Source organism: Oncorhynchus mykiss, chromosome 27 (assembly GCF_057628025.1).
Source record: "Oncorhynchus mykiss isolate SJ-2025 chromosome 27, ASM5762802v1, whole genome shotgun sequence".
Lineage (NCBI taxonomy): Eukaryota > Metazoa > Chordata > Actinopteri > Salmoniformes > Salmonidae > Oncorhynchus > Oncorhynchus mykiss.
The window spans coordinates 43,656,158-43,672,174 of record NC_143048.1 but is presented as its reverse complement, the minus strand read 5'-3'; the positions used below and the strand labels follow the sequence as shown (position 1 = coordinate 43,672,174).

General features: G+C 43.0%; 1 protein-coding gene across 3 annotated transcripts in view; it reads right to left on the bottom strand.

Moving 5' to 3' along the window:
• LOC110508057 (collagen alpha-1(XXVI) chain) overlaps positions 1–13,340 on the bottom strand; it is a 53,753-nt gene extending 40,413 nt beyond the window's left edge. For 2 of the 3 annotated variants that reach the window (XM_090224081.1, XM_090224082.1), the window contains exons 1-3: positions 12,568–13,049; positions 11,755–11,877; positions 11,530–11,633 (exon numbers count right to left, since the gene is read on the bottom strand). In XM_090224081.1, the coding sequence (XP_090080207.1) occupies positions 11,530–11,633; positions 11,755–11,877; positions 12,568–12,734 (394 nt within the window). In that variant the 5' untranslated portion in view covers positions 12,735–13,049. Of the gene's footprint in view, positions 1–11,529; positions 11,634–11,754; positions 11,878–12,567 lie in introns of all 3 variants that reach the window. The other variant, XM_090224080.1, reaches the window with a different exon arrangement.
• Positions 13,341–16,017: the final 2,677 nt, after the last annotated feature.

Sequence of the window (16,017 nt, the reverse complement as noted above, 5' to 3'; positions counted from 1 at the left end):
TACAGAGACAACCAACAGGACTACAGAGACAACCAAAAGGACTACAGACAACCAAAAGGACTACAGAGACAACCAAAAGGACTACAGAGACAACCAAAAGGACTACAGAGACAACCAAAAGGACTACAGACAACCAAAAGGACTACAGAGACAACCAAAAGGACTACAGACAACCAACAGGACTACAGAGACAACCAACAGGACTACAGACACAACCAACAGGACTACAGACAACCAACAAGACTACAGAGACAACCAAAAGGACTACAGAGACAACCAAAAGGACTACAGAGACAACCAACAGGACTACAGACAACCAACAGGACTACAGAGACAACCAAAAGGACTACAGAGACAACCAAAAGGACTACAGAGACAACCAAAAGGACTACAGAGACAACCAACAGGACTACAGAGACAACCAAAAGGACTACAGAGACAACCAAAAGGACTACAGAGACAACCAAAAGGACTACAGAAACAACCAACAGGACTACAGAGACAACCAACAGGACTACAGACAACCAACAGGACTATAGACAACCAACAGGACTACAGACAACCAAAAGGACTACAGAGACAACCAAAAGGACTACAGAGACAACCAAAAGGACTACAGAGACAACCAACAGGACTACAGACAACCAACAGGACTACAGAGACAACCAAAAGGACTACAGAGACAACCAAAAGGACTACAGAGACAACCAAAAGGACTACAGAGACAACCAAAAGGACTAGACAACCAAAAGGACTACAGAGACAACCAAAAGGAATAGACAACCAACAGGACTACAGAGACAACCAACAGGACTACAGAGACAACCAACAGGACTACAGAGACAACCAAAAGGACTACAGAGACAACCAAAAGGACTACAGAGACAATCAAAAGGACTACAGAGACAACCAAAAGGAATACAGACAACCAACAGGACTACAGACAACCAAAAGGACTACAGAGACAACCAAAAGGACTACAGAGACAACCAAAAGGACTACAGAGACAACCAACAGGACTACAGAGACAACCAAAAGGACTATAGAGACAACCAAAAGGACTACAGACAACCAAAAGGACTACAGAGACAACCAAAAGGACTACAGAGACAACCAAAAGGACTAGACAACCAAAAGGACTACAGAGACTACCAAAAGGACTAGACAACCAACAGGACTACAGAGACAACCAACAGGACTACAGAGACAACCAACAGGACTACAGAGACAACCAAAAGGACTACAGAGACAACCAAAAGGACTACAGAGACAACCAAAAGGACCACAGAGACAACCAAAAGGACTACAGAGACAACCAAAAGGACTACAGAGACAACCAAAAGGACTACAGAGACAACCAAAAGGACTACAGAGACAACCAAAAGGAATAGACAACCAACAAGACTACAGAGACAACCAACAGGACTACAGAGACAACCAACAGGACTACAGAGACAACCAAAAGGACTACAGACAACCAAAAGGACTACAGTCAACCAACAGGACTACAGAGACAACCAAAAGGACTACAGAGACAACCAAAAGGACAACAGAGACAACCAACAGGACTACAGACAACCAACAGGACTACAGAGACAACCAAAAGGACTACAGAGACAACCAAAAGGACTACAGACAACCAACAGGGATACAGACAACCAACAGGACTACAGAGACAACCAAAAGGACTACAGAGACAACCAAAAGGACTACAGAGACAACCAAAAGGACTATAGACAACCAACAGGACTACAGAGACAACCAAAAGGACTACAGAGACAACCAAAAGGACTACAGAGACAACCAAAAGGACTTCAGAGACAACCAACAGGACTACAGAGACAACCAAAAGGACTTCAGAGACAACCAACAGGACTACAGAGACAACCAACAGGACTACAGACAACCAACAGGACTACAGAGACAACCAAAAGGACTTCAGAGACAACCAACAGGACTTCAGAGACAACCAACAGGACTACAGAGACAACCAACAGGACTACAGAGACAACCAAAAGGACTACAGAGACAACCAAAAGGACTTCAGAGACAACCAACAGGACTACAGAGACAACCAAAAGGACTACAGAGACAACCAACAAGACTACAGAGACAACCAACAGGACTACAGAGACAACCAACAGGACTGCAGAGACAACCAACAGGACTACAGAGACAACCAACAGGACTACAGAGACAACCAAAAGGACTACAGACAACCAAAAGGACTACAGAGACAACCAAAAGGACTACAGAGACAACCAAAAGGACTACAGAGACAACCAAAAGGACTACAGACAACCAAAAGGACTACAGAGACAACCAAAAGGACTACAGACAACCAACAGGACTACAGAGACAACCAACAGGACTACAGACACAACCAACAGGACTACAGACAACCAACAAGACTACAGAGACAACCAAAAGGACTACAGAGACAACCAAAAGGACTACAGAGACAACCAACAGGACTACAGACAACCAACAGGACTACAGAGACAACCAAAAGGACTACAGAGACAACCAAAAGGACTACAGAGACAACCAAAAGGACTACAGAGACAACCAACAGGACTACAGAGACAACCAAAAGGACTACAGAGACAACCAAAAGGACTACAGAGACAACCAAAAGGACTACAGAAACAACCAACAGGACTACAGAGACAACCAACAGGACTACAGACAACCAACAGGACTATAGACAACCAACAGGACTACAGACAACCAAAAGGACTACAGAGACAACCAAAAGGACTACAGAGACAACCAAAAGGACTACAGAGACAACCAACAGGACTACAGACAACCAACAGGACTACAGAGACAACCAAAAGGACTACAGAGACAACCAAAAGGACTACAGAGACAACCAAAAGGACTACAGAGACAACCAAAAGGACTAGACAACCAAAAGGACTACAGAGACAACCAAAAGGAATAGACAACCAACAGGACTACAGAGACAACCAAAATGACTACAGAGACAACCAACAGGACTACAGAGACAACCAAAAGGACTACAGAGACAACCAAAAGGACTACAGAGACAATCAAAAGGACTACAGAGACAACCAAAAGGAATACAGACAACCAACAGGACTACAGACAACCAAAAGGACTACAGAGACAACCAAAAGGACTACAGAGACAACCAAAAGGACTACAGAGACAACCAACAGGACTACAGAGACAACCAAAAGGACTACAGAGACAACCAAAAGGACCACAGAGACAACCAAAGGACTACAGAGACAACCAAAAGGACTACAGAGACAACCAAAAGGACTACAGAGACAACCAAAAGGGACTACAGAGACAACCAAAAGGAATAGACAACCAACAAGACTACAGAGACAACCAACAGGACTACAGAGACAACCAACAGGACTAAAGAGACAACCAAAAGGACTACAGACAACCAAAAGGACTACAGTCAACCAACAGGACTACAGAGACAACCAAAAGGACTACAGAGACAACCAAAAGGACTACAGAGACAACCAACAGGACTACAGACAACCAACAGGACTACAGAGACAACCAAAAGGACTACAGAGACAACCAAAAGGACTACAGACAACCAACAGGGATACAGACAACCAACAGGACTACAGAGACAACCAAAAGGACTACAGAGACAACCAAAAGGACTACAGAGACAACCAAAAGGACTATAGACAACCAACAGGACTACAGAGACAACCAAAAGGACTACAGAGACAACCAAAAGGACTACAGAGACAACCAAAAGGACTTCAGAGACAACCAACAGGACTACAGAGACAACCAAAAGGACTTCAGAGACAACCAACAGGACTACAGAGACAACCAACAGGACTACAGACAACCAACAGGACTACAGAGACAACCAAAAGGACTTCAGAGACAACCAACAGGACTACAGAGACAACCAACAGGACTACAGAGACAACCAAAAGGACTACAGAGACAACCAAAAGGACTTCAGAGACAACCAACAGGACTACAGAGACAACCAAAAGGACTTCAGAGACAACCAACAGGACTACAGAGACAACCAACAGGACTACAGAGACAACCAAAATGACTACAGAGACAACCAAAAGGACTACAGAGACAACCAAAAGGACTACAGAGACAACCAAAAGGACTACAGACAACCAACAGGACTACAGAGACAACCAAAAGGACTACAGAGACAACCAAAAGGACTACAGACAACCAACAGGACTACAGACAACCAACAGAACTACAGAGACAACCAAAATGACTACAGACAACCAAAAGGACTACAGAGACAACCAAAAGGACAACAGAGACAACCAAAAGGACTACAGAGACAACCAAAAGGACTACAGAGACAACCAAAAGGACTTCAGAGACAACCAACAGGACTACAGAGACAACCAACAGGACTACAGACAACCAACAGGACTACAGAGACAACCAAAAGGACTTCAGAGACAACCAACAGGACTTCAGAGACAACCAACAGGACTACAGAGACAACCAACAGGACTACAGAGACAACCAAAAGGACTACAGAGACAACCAAAAAGACTTCAGAGACAACCAACAGGACTACAGAGACAACCAAAAGGACTTCAGAGACAACCAACAGGACTACAGAGACAACCAACAGGACTACAGAGACAACCAAAAGGACTACAGAGACAACCAAAAGGACTACAGAGACAACCAAAAGGACTACAGACAACCAACAGGACTACAGAGACAACCAAAAGGACTACAGAGACAACCAAAAGGACTACAGACAACCAACAGGACTACAGACAACCAACAGAACTACAGAGACAACCAAAAGGACTACAGACAACCAAAAGGACTACAGAGACAACCAACAGGACTACAGAGACAACCAAAAGGACTACAGAGACAACCAAAAGGACTCAGAGACACCAACAGGACTACAGAGACAACCAAAAGGACTTCAGAGACAACCAACAGGACTACAGAGACAACCAAAAGGACTACAGAGACAACCAAAAGGACTACAGACAACCAACAGGACTACAGACAACCAACAGAACTACAGAGACAACCAAAATGACTACAGACAACCAAAAGGACTACAGAGACAACCAAAAGGACTACAGAGACAACCAAAAGGACTACAGAGACAACCAAAAGGACTACAGAGACAACCAAAAGGACTTCAGAGACAACCAACAGGACTACAGAGACAACCAACAGGACTACAGACAACCAACAGGACTACAGAGACAACCAAAAGGACTTCAGAGACAACCAACAGGACTACAGAGACAACCAAAAGGACTACAGAGACAACCAAAAGGACTACAGAGACAACCAAAAGGACTTCAGAGACAACCAACAGGACTACAGAGACAACCAAAAGGACTTCAGAGACAACCAACAGGACTACAGAGACAACCAACAGGACTACAGAGACAACCAAAAGGACTACAGAGACAACCAACAGGACTACAGAGACAACCAAAAGGACTACAGAGACAACCAAAAGGACTACAGAGACAACCAAAAGGACTACAGACAACCAACAGGACTACAGAGACAACCAAAAGGAGTACAGAGACAACCAAAAGGACTACAGACAACCAACAGGACTACAGACAACCAACAGAACTACAGAGACAACCAAAAGGACTACAGACAACAAAAAGGACTACAGAGACAACCAAAAGGACTACAGAGACAACCAAAAGGACTACAGAGACAACCAAAAGGACTACAGAGACAACCAAAAGGACTACAGAAAACCAAAAGGACTACAGAGACAACCAAAAGGACTACAGAGACAACCAAAAGGACTATAGACAACCAACAGGACTACAGAGACAACCAAAAGGACTACAGAGACAACCAAAAGGACTACAGAGACAACCAACAGGACTACAGAGACAACCAAAAGGACTTCAGAGACAACCAACAGGACTACAGAGACAACCAACAGGACTACAGACAACCAACAGGACTACAGAGACAACCAAAAGGACTTCAGAGACAACCAACAGGACTTCAGAGACAACCAACAGGACTACAGAGACAACCAAAAGGACTTCAGAGACAACCAACAGGACTACAGAGACAACCAAAAGGACTTCAGAGACAACCAACAGGACTACAGAGACAACCAACAGGACTACAGAGACAACCAAAATGACTACAGAGACAACCAAAAGGACTACAGAGACAACCAAAAAGACTACAGAGACAACCAAAAGGACTACAGAGACAACCAAAAGGACTACAGACAACCAACAGGACTACAGACAACCAACAGAACTACAGAGACAACCAAAATGACTACAGACAACCAAAAGGACTACAGAGACAACCAAAAGGACTACAGAGACAACCAACAGGACTACAGAGACAACCAAAAGGACTACAGAGACAACCAACAGGACTACAGAGACAACCAAAAGGACTACAGAGACAACCAAAAGGACTTCAGAGACAACCAACAGGACTACAGACACAACCAACAGGACTACAGACAACCAACAGGACTACAGAGACAACCAAAAGGACTTCAGAGACAACCAACAGGACTTCAGAGACAACCAACAGGACTACAGAGACAACCAACAGGACTACAGAGACAACCAAAAGGACTACAGAGACAACCAACAGGACTTCAGAGACAACCAACAGGACTACAGAGACAACCAACAGGACTACAGAGACAACCAAAAGGACTACAGAGACAACCAAAAGGACTACAGACAACCAACAGGACTACAGACAACCAACAGGACTACAGACAACCAACAGAACTACAGAGACAACCAAAATGACTACAGACAACCAAAAGGACTACAGAGACAACCAAAAGGACTACAGAGACAACCAAAAGGACTACAGAGACAACCAACAGGACTACAGACAACCAACAGGACTACAGAGACAACCAAAAGGACTACAGAGACAACCAAAAGGACTTCAGAGACAACCAACAGGACTACAGAGACAACCAAAAGGACTACAGACAACCAACAGGACTACAGAGACAACCAACAGGACTACAGAGACAACCAAAAGGACTACAAAAGGAAACAATTTTTTTCTAGAAGTTTACTAAGGTTTGGTAACAGGCTGGTTGGTCAGCTATTTGAGTTTGAGTTTGAGTTTATTTTATTTTTACAGGGACAGTGCACATTAATCAACGTTTCAGTAAAAGTGCCGGTTTTAGCCAGCCGGCTAATTTTCAACCGCAGTCCCTGGGCAGGTTATTAAAAACAATTACAATATAGACAATAGCAGCATAGAACAAGCAAGACATAGCAACATAGGACAAGCAAGACATAGCATACAGACAGAGCAACATAGGACAAGCAAGACGCAGCATACAGACAGAGCAACATAGGACAAGCAAGACGCAGCATACAGACAGAGCAACATAAAATAAAAAGCAGCAAGACAAAATTCATAAAAGCAACAAAGTGTTTCCACACCTCACAAGCTACAGACAACATGGAAAGCGACTTCAAAACACACCTCTCTCATTCACGAGGCTGTTGGTCTCGGAGAGAGGTGAACAGAGAGGCCTGACAAGATGGACACTGCCCTGCCTTGGACACCGCCCTGCCGTGTGTGTGTGTGTGTGTGTGTGCGTGTGTGTGTGTGTGTGTGTCTGTGTCTGTGTGTGTGTCTCTGTGTGTGTGTGTGTGTGTGCACTTGCGTGCGAATCTAAGATGCAAGGTGCCCCTGGAGAATTAAGTTCATGTTCATTGTATGATGCTGTATGTACAGGGCCTTCAGAAAGTGTTCACACCCCTTGACTGTTCCCACATTTATCAGCCTGAATTTATGTTGTGTCACTAAATCAATACCCTATAATGTCATAGACGAAATAAAAAATTCTAACTGTAAATGTCTTGAGTCAATAAGTATTCAAGCCTTTTGTCATGGCGATGCCTACATCAGTTCAGGAGTAAGCATTTGCTTAACAAGTCACATAATAAGTTACGTGGACTCACTCTGTGTGCAATAATAGTGTTGAAAATACCTTTTGAATGACCACCTTGTAATTAATTGTCTGTAAGGTCCCTCAGTCGAGCAGTGAATTTCAAACACGGATTCAACCACAAGGACCAGGGAGGTCTCCCGATGCCTCACAAAGAAGGCCACCTGGACGACGCTGTGCCACATGTGCGCCGCCCTGTGAGACTCCCGATCACCAGCTGGTTGTGATACAGCTTGGAATTGAATCAGGGTGTCTGTTGTGACGCCTCTAGCACTGAGATGCAGTGCCTTAGACCGCTGTGCCGCTCGGGAGCATTGAATGGTCTTGACTGGCCTAGTAACACTTTTGACTTAAAATCGTCTTGAAAATCTATGGAAAGACTTGAAAATGGCCGTCTAGCAATGATTAACAATAAACTTAACAGAGCTTGAAGAATTCTTTAAATAATAATGTGCAAATATTGTACAATTCAGGTGTGCAAAGCTCTTAGAGACTTACCCAGAAAGACTAAGCTGTAATCGCTGCCAAAGGTGATTCTAATGCGTATTGACTCAGGGGTGTGAATACTTATGTAAATTAGACATTTCTGTACTACATTTTCAATAAATTAACTAAAATGTCTAAAAACATGTTTTTACTTTGTCATTATGGGGTATTGTGATGTCATTATGGGGTATTGTGGTGTCATTATGGGGTAATGTGAAGTCATTATGGGGTATTGTGATGTCATTATGGGGTATTGTGATGTCATTATGGGGTATTGTGGTGTCATTATGGGGTATTGTGGTGTCATTATGGGGTATTGTGTGTCGATGAGCGAATGTTTTTTAAAAATCAATTTAGAATTCAGGCTGTAACACAACAAAATGTGGAATAAGTCAAGGGGTATGAATACTTCTGAAGGCTCTGTGTGTGCAGTAAGTGAGTGTGGTGCTTGCCAAAGTGTGAAGGTATATTTAGTAGACTAAACCCTGGAGACAAGAGAGCTGGGGCCTACACTCCACATCCTCCCACTCTGTTTTCAGCCAGTCTGACCGCTTCTAGTGGTTCCCCCCAGTCCAACCTCTCTTTACTGGGCAGGAAGTCTCGAGCAGTTCCTCTAAGTCCAACCTATCTCTTTACTGGACTGGGAGCCTGAGGTTTGTGGTGCCCTGCCTCCCTATCGCCTCACGCTTTACAAGACTCTCTACCTCGTTTTTTTATGGTTCATAGAGCCTATTTTTCAACCCTTTCACTATAATGGGGAAATATGGGGAGGGGGAGTAAGAGAAACATCTCTTGCTCCTGCTGACCGGATCCTGTAGTCACAGACATACCATATGAATCTTGTTATCATAACATCTAACACAGGTCACAATGTAAGGTTGTCAAATACTCTAAAAACATCTCCTGTATATGTTTTATACATCCCTACAATAACCCTTCATCCACTATAGGAGATATAAATCCTACAATAACCCTTCATCCACTATAGGAGATATAAATCCCTACAATAACCCTTCATCCACTATAGGAGATATAAATCCTACAATAACCCTTCATCCATTATAGGAGATATACATCCTACAATAACCCTTCATCCACTATAGGAGATATAAATCCCTAAAATAACCCTTCATCCACTATAGGAGATATAAATCCTACAATAACCCTTCATCCACTATAGGAGATATAAATCCTACAATAACCCTTCATCCACTATAGGAGATATAAATCCTACAATAACCCTTCATCCACTATAGGAGATATAAATCCCTACAATAACCTTTCATCCACTATAGGAGATATAAATCCCTACAATAACCCTTCATCCACTATAGGAGATATAAATCCCTACAATAACCCTTCATCCACTATAGGAGACATAAATCCCTACAATAACCCTTCATCCACTATAGGAGATATAAATCCCTACAATAACCCTTCATCCACTATAGGAGATATAAATCCTACAATAACCCTTCATCCACTATAGGAGATATACATCCTACAATAACCCTTCATCCACTATAGGAGATATACATCCCTACAATAACCCTTCATCCACTATAGGAGACATAAATCCCTACAATAAACCTTCATCCACTATATGAGATATACATCCTACAATAAACCTTCATCCACTATAGGAGATATAAATCCTACAATAACCCCTTCATCCACTATAGGAGATATAAATCCCTACAATAACCCTTCATCCACTATAGGAGATATAAATCCTACAATAACTGCAAGCATCAGCTCTTCCCCCTTTTCCCCAGAAATCTGATATCAGAGCTGATAACCAACAGTTTTAGTCATACATTAAACATTTCTCTATCAATGGTGACGTTGTAAATACATGATGTTTCATTTTGACAAATCTCCTGCGCCTACAATAGCTGACAACCTCGTCTGTCCGTCTGTCTGTCTGTCTGTCTGTCTGTCTGTCTGTCTGTCTGTCTGTCTGTCTGTCTGTCTGTCTGTCTGTCTGTCTGTCTGTCTGTCTGTCTGTCTGTCTGTCTGTGTCTCTCTCTCTCTCTCTCTCTCTCTCTCTCTCTCTCTCTCTCTCTCTCTCTCTCTCTCTCTCTCTCTCTCTCTCTCTCTCTCTCTCTCTCTCTCTCTCTCTCTCTCTCTCTCTCTCTCTCTCTCTCTCTCTCTCTCTCTCTCTCTCTCTCTCTCTCTCTCTCTCTCTCTCTCTCTCTCTCTCTCTCTCTCTCTCTCTCTCTCTCTCTCTCTCTCTCTCTCTCTCTCTCTCTCTCTCTCTCTCTCTCTCTCTCTCTCTCTCTCTCTCTCTCTCTCTCTCTCTCTCTCTCTCTCTCTCTCTCTCTCTCTCTCTCTCTCTCTCTCTCTCTCTCTCTCTCTCTCTCTCTCTCAGACACAAAAACATCTTGATTAAAGACCCGAGGAGTATGTACACAACTACAGAGCCTCAGCAGACCTTTAAATTTGGGAACATGTTCCTAAATAAAAACAGGCTCCTCGGTCCCAACTTTTAATTCAACACACCTTAAGTTCCCAAACCTACAGTAATGTAGCAGGATATCAACCAGCAGTCGTTCATAACTACAGTACTTCTCACAGTTACTTTTCTCCCTCGTGTGCCAGGTAACAGCTCTCATTCCTTATTCCTCCTCGGCCATACTAACGTCAAGTCTGAGTCTGTTACAGTCCCCGTACAACAGCAACTGGCTAACACCTTTAAAAAAGACCTCCCCTCAGTATCTTAAACATTACTCTGACCAAATACATACAGAATTTTTTTTAGAATGTTTGCTTTGCCGAACTAACATTATCACCTGAGGAAATGGAGAACAGGTAGAGGATTATAACCAGTGGGTTATACGGGTTTACATTAGGGTGAGGACAGATGGAGGGTTATACGGGTTTACATTAGGGTGAGGACAGATAGAGGGTTATACGGGTTTACATTAGGGTGAGGACAGATGGAGGGTTATACGGGTTTACATTAGGGTGAGGACAGATAGAGGGTTATATGGGTTTACATTAGGGTGAGGAAAGATACAGGGTTATATGGGTTTACATTAGGGTGAGGACAGATAGAGGGCATGATTATGAGTGTGAATGCTCACCTTCTCGACATTCATCTCCTACAAACCCAGGACAGCACCTCCACTCCCGAGCTGTGATCTGCCGATAGGCCACCTTGTACGACGGCCTGACCACGGTCCTGTAGCTGACGGAGGAGGGACAGGGTCAACACAGGAACATCTTCATGTAAACTATTGCTACTATATACACTATAAGATGGCATTTATATCAAAACAGTACTCTGGGGTCGTCTGGTCCAGTCCTACCTGATGAGTTTGGAGCAGGGTCCTGGCCAGCGGCAGCCTTGAAACACTCGCTGTACCATGGTCTCTGTCCCATTATGCACCTGGCACTTCACTGTCCTCAACACAGTGTACTGGCACCAGTTCCTGTAGTCACAGACAGACCATGTGGATCTTGTTATCATAACATCTAACACAGGTCACAATGTAAGGTTGTCAAATACTCTAAAAACGTCTCCTGTATATGTTTTATACATCCCTACAATAACCCTTCATCCACTATAGGAGATATAAATCCTACAATAACCCTTCATCCACTATAGGAGATATACATCCTACAATAACCCTTCATCCACTATAGGAGATATAAATCCCTACAATAACCCTTCATCCACTATAGGAGATATACATCCTACAATAACCCTTCATCCACTATAGGAGATATAAATCCCTACAATAACCCTTCATCCACTATAGGAGATATAAATCCCTACAATAACCCTTCATCCACTATATGAGATATACATCCTACAATAACCCTTCATCCACTATAGGAGATATAAATCCCTACAATAACCCTTCATCCACTATAGGAGATATAAATCCCTACAATAACCCTTCATCCACTATAGGATATATAAATCCTACAATAACTGCAAGCATCAGCTCTTACCCCTTTCCCCCAGAAATCTGATACCAGAGCTGATAACCAACAGTTTTAGTCATACATTAAACATTTCTCTATCAATGGTGACATTGTAAATAAATTATGTTTCATTTTGGCAAATTCTGGCCATCCTCACAATGAATTCTCTCCGTGCGTCATGATGTGCTCACCTGAGGTGAATGTTTGATCCGCTGCCTGGTGAACCTGTGGTCGCGCTCTGCTCCGAGTTGACGCTTTGGCCAGTCACTCCGGGAAACTGGTAAATAAATCCCGTTCCCGTCGAATGACAGATCAGACATATCCATATTATGCACAGAGCGCACGGGAGCGATGTCATTGCCAATGGCGTCTCCACAGAGTTCCAAAACGCTAGTTGCTGTAGGCTTCCGTTGATTTAAAAAAGAAAAGAGTTTGAATCTCTTCGAAGGGTTAGATCTTTGTCAGATGTGGAATAAATACACCGTAGTAGTCAACAGTACAGCGTTTATGAGTTCGCCATGGTACAGACTACAAGACAGAGCGCTGGATAAATCCAATAACTCAAGTCAAAATGCATTACACTGACACCCATGCCCAGGGAATAATCTGCGTTTTAAACACTTCTCTGACGTTGGACCCCCCTGCGAGGATGAAGGAGTCAGATATCCACTGTAGCTGGTGCGCGTAAAAAGCGTGCAGAAATCTGGTGAGGTAGAAAACCACATCGGAACCGCATTTAATAGGAGAGATTTTGGGATTTAGATCAGCTGCTTCTCACAATTTTGATTTAGAATAAAGGTTAAATTGCTAGGAATTAAAACGGGTTCACTTAATCCTATGGATTATAAAAGTACATCCTGTCACATTTTAGGGACTGTAAATTATTTATAATGAGTGGAACCTGGAGAAAATCGGATCTCTCAGAAATGAAAATGGATGGCCCTCCCTTCAGTAAAATACACTACCGTTCAAAAGTTTGGGGTCACTTAGAAATGTCCTTGTTTTTCATGAAAACATACATGAAATGAGTTGCAAAATGAATAGGAAATATAGTCAAAACGTTGACAAGGTTATAAATAATGATTTTTAATTTAAATAGTAATTGTGTCCTTCAAACTTTCTTTGTCAAAGAATCCTCCATTTGCAGCAATTACTTGCAGACTTTTGGCATTCTAGTCATCAATTTGTTGAGGTAATCTGAAGAGATTTCACCCCATGCTTCCTGAAGCACCTCCCACAAATTGGATTGTCTTGATGGGCACTTCTTATGTACCATATGGTCAAGCTGCTCCCATAACAGCTCAATAGGGTTGAGATCCGGTGACTGTGCTGGCCACTCCATTATAGACAGAATACCAGCTGACTGCTTCTTCCCTAAATAGTTATTGCATAGTTTGGGGCTGTGCTTTGGGTCATTGTCCTGTTGTAGGAGGAAATTGGCTCCAATTAAACGTATGGCATGGCGTTGCAAAATGGAGTGATAGCCTTCCTTCTTCAAGATCCCTTTTACCCTGTACAAATCTCCCACTTCACCTCCACCAAAGCACCCCCAGACCATCACATTGCCTCCACCATGCTTGACAGATGGCATCAAGCACTCCTCCATCATCTTTTCATTTTTTTCTGCGTCTCACAAATGTTCTTCTTTGTAATGCGAACACCTCAAATTTAGATTTGTCTGTCAATAACACTTTTCTTTCTTTGTCCAGTGTCTGTGTTCTTTTGCCCATCTTAATCTTTTATTTTTATTGGCCGGTCTGAGATATGATTTTTTCTTTGCAACTCTGCCTAGAAGGCCAGCATCCCAGATTCGCCTCTTCTCTGTTGACGTTGAGACTGATGTGTTGCATGTAGTATTTAATGAAGCTGCCAGTTGAGGACTTGTGAGGCGTCTGTTTCTCAAACTAGACACTCTAATGTACTTGTCCTCTTGCTCAGTTGTGCACCGGGGCTTCCCACTACTCTTTCTATTCTGGTTAGAGCCAGTTTGCGCTGTTCCGATGAAGGGGTTTAGCACAATGCGCTGTATGAGATCTTCAGTTTCTTGGTAATTTCTCGCATGAAATAGTCTTTATTTCTTAGAACAAGAACAGACTGACGAGTTTCAGAAGAAAGTTATTTGTTTCTGGCCATTTTGAGCCTGTAATCGAATCCACAAATGCTGATGCTCCAGATACTCAACTAGTCTAAAGGCCAGTTTTATTGCTTCTTTAATCAGTACAACAGTTTTCAGCTGTGCTAACATCATTGCAAAAGGGTTTTATAATGACCAATTCGCCTTTTAAATGATAAACTTGGATTAGCTAACACAACGTGCCATTGGAACACAGGAGTGATGGTTGCTGATAATGAGCCTCTGTACGCCTATGTAGATATCCCATTAAAAATCAGCCGTTTCCAGCTACAATAGTCATTTACAACACTAACAATGTCTACGCTGTATCAATTTGTTGTTATTTTAATGGACAAAAAATTTGCTTTTCTTTCAAAAACAAGGACATTTCTAAGTGACCCCAAACTTTTGAACAGTAGTGTATATATTTAACCCGATCCACCCAGAACGAACCCCCCCCCCCCCCCAAAAAAAACTCCACTGTACCCAAAATAATAATTAAAACATAAGTGGATAGCAGAGAACATGCTTTTTTCAGCAACACGTTTACCCTCACCCATAGGACAACCTTAGATATGCAGTTTTAGAAACAATTCTTCTTTTTGTAAGCATGATATGGCAAAGTAGCCAGAAGGTTTGTTGATTCGCAGACCACCATGGACAGGGACTACCTGAAAGTAGTGAAACCAAGGTTTGTTGATTCGCAGACCACCATGGACAGGGACTACCTGAAAGTATTGAAACCAAGGTTTGTTGATTTGCAGACCACCATGGACAGGGACTGCCTGAAAGTATTGAAACCAAGGTTTGTTGATTCGCAGACCACCATGGACAGGGACTACCTGAAAGTACTGAAACCAAGGTTTGTTGATTTGCAGACCACCATGGACAGGGACTACCTGAAAGTATTGAAACCAAGGTTTGTTGATTTGCAGACCACCATGGACAGGGACTACCTGAAAGTATTGAAACCAAGGTTTGTTGATTCGCAGACGACCATGGACAGGGACTACCTGAAAGTATTGAAACCAAGGTTTGTTGATTTGCAGACCACCATGGACAGGGACTGCCTGGAAGTATTGAAACCAAGGTTTGTTGATTCGCAGAGCACCATGGACAGGGACTACCTGAAAGTAGTGAAACCAAGGTTTGTTGATTCGCAGACCACCATGGACAGGGACTACCTGAAAGTAGTGAAACCAAGGTTTGTTGATTCGCAGACCACCATGGACAGGGACTACCTGAAAGTAGTGAAACCAAGGTTTGTTGATTCGCAGACCACCATGGACAGGGACTACCTGAAAGTAGTGAAACCAAGGTTTGTTGATTCGCAGAGCACCATGGACAGGGACTACCTGAAAGTAGTGAAACCAAGGTTTGTTGATTCGCAGACCACCATGGACAGGGACTACCTGAAAGTAGTGAAACCAAGGTTTGTTGATTCGCAGACCACCATGGACAGGGACTACCTGAAAGTAGTGAAACCAAGGTTTGTTGATTTGCAGACCACCATGGACAGGGACTACCT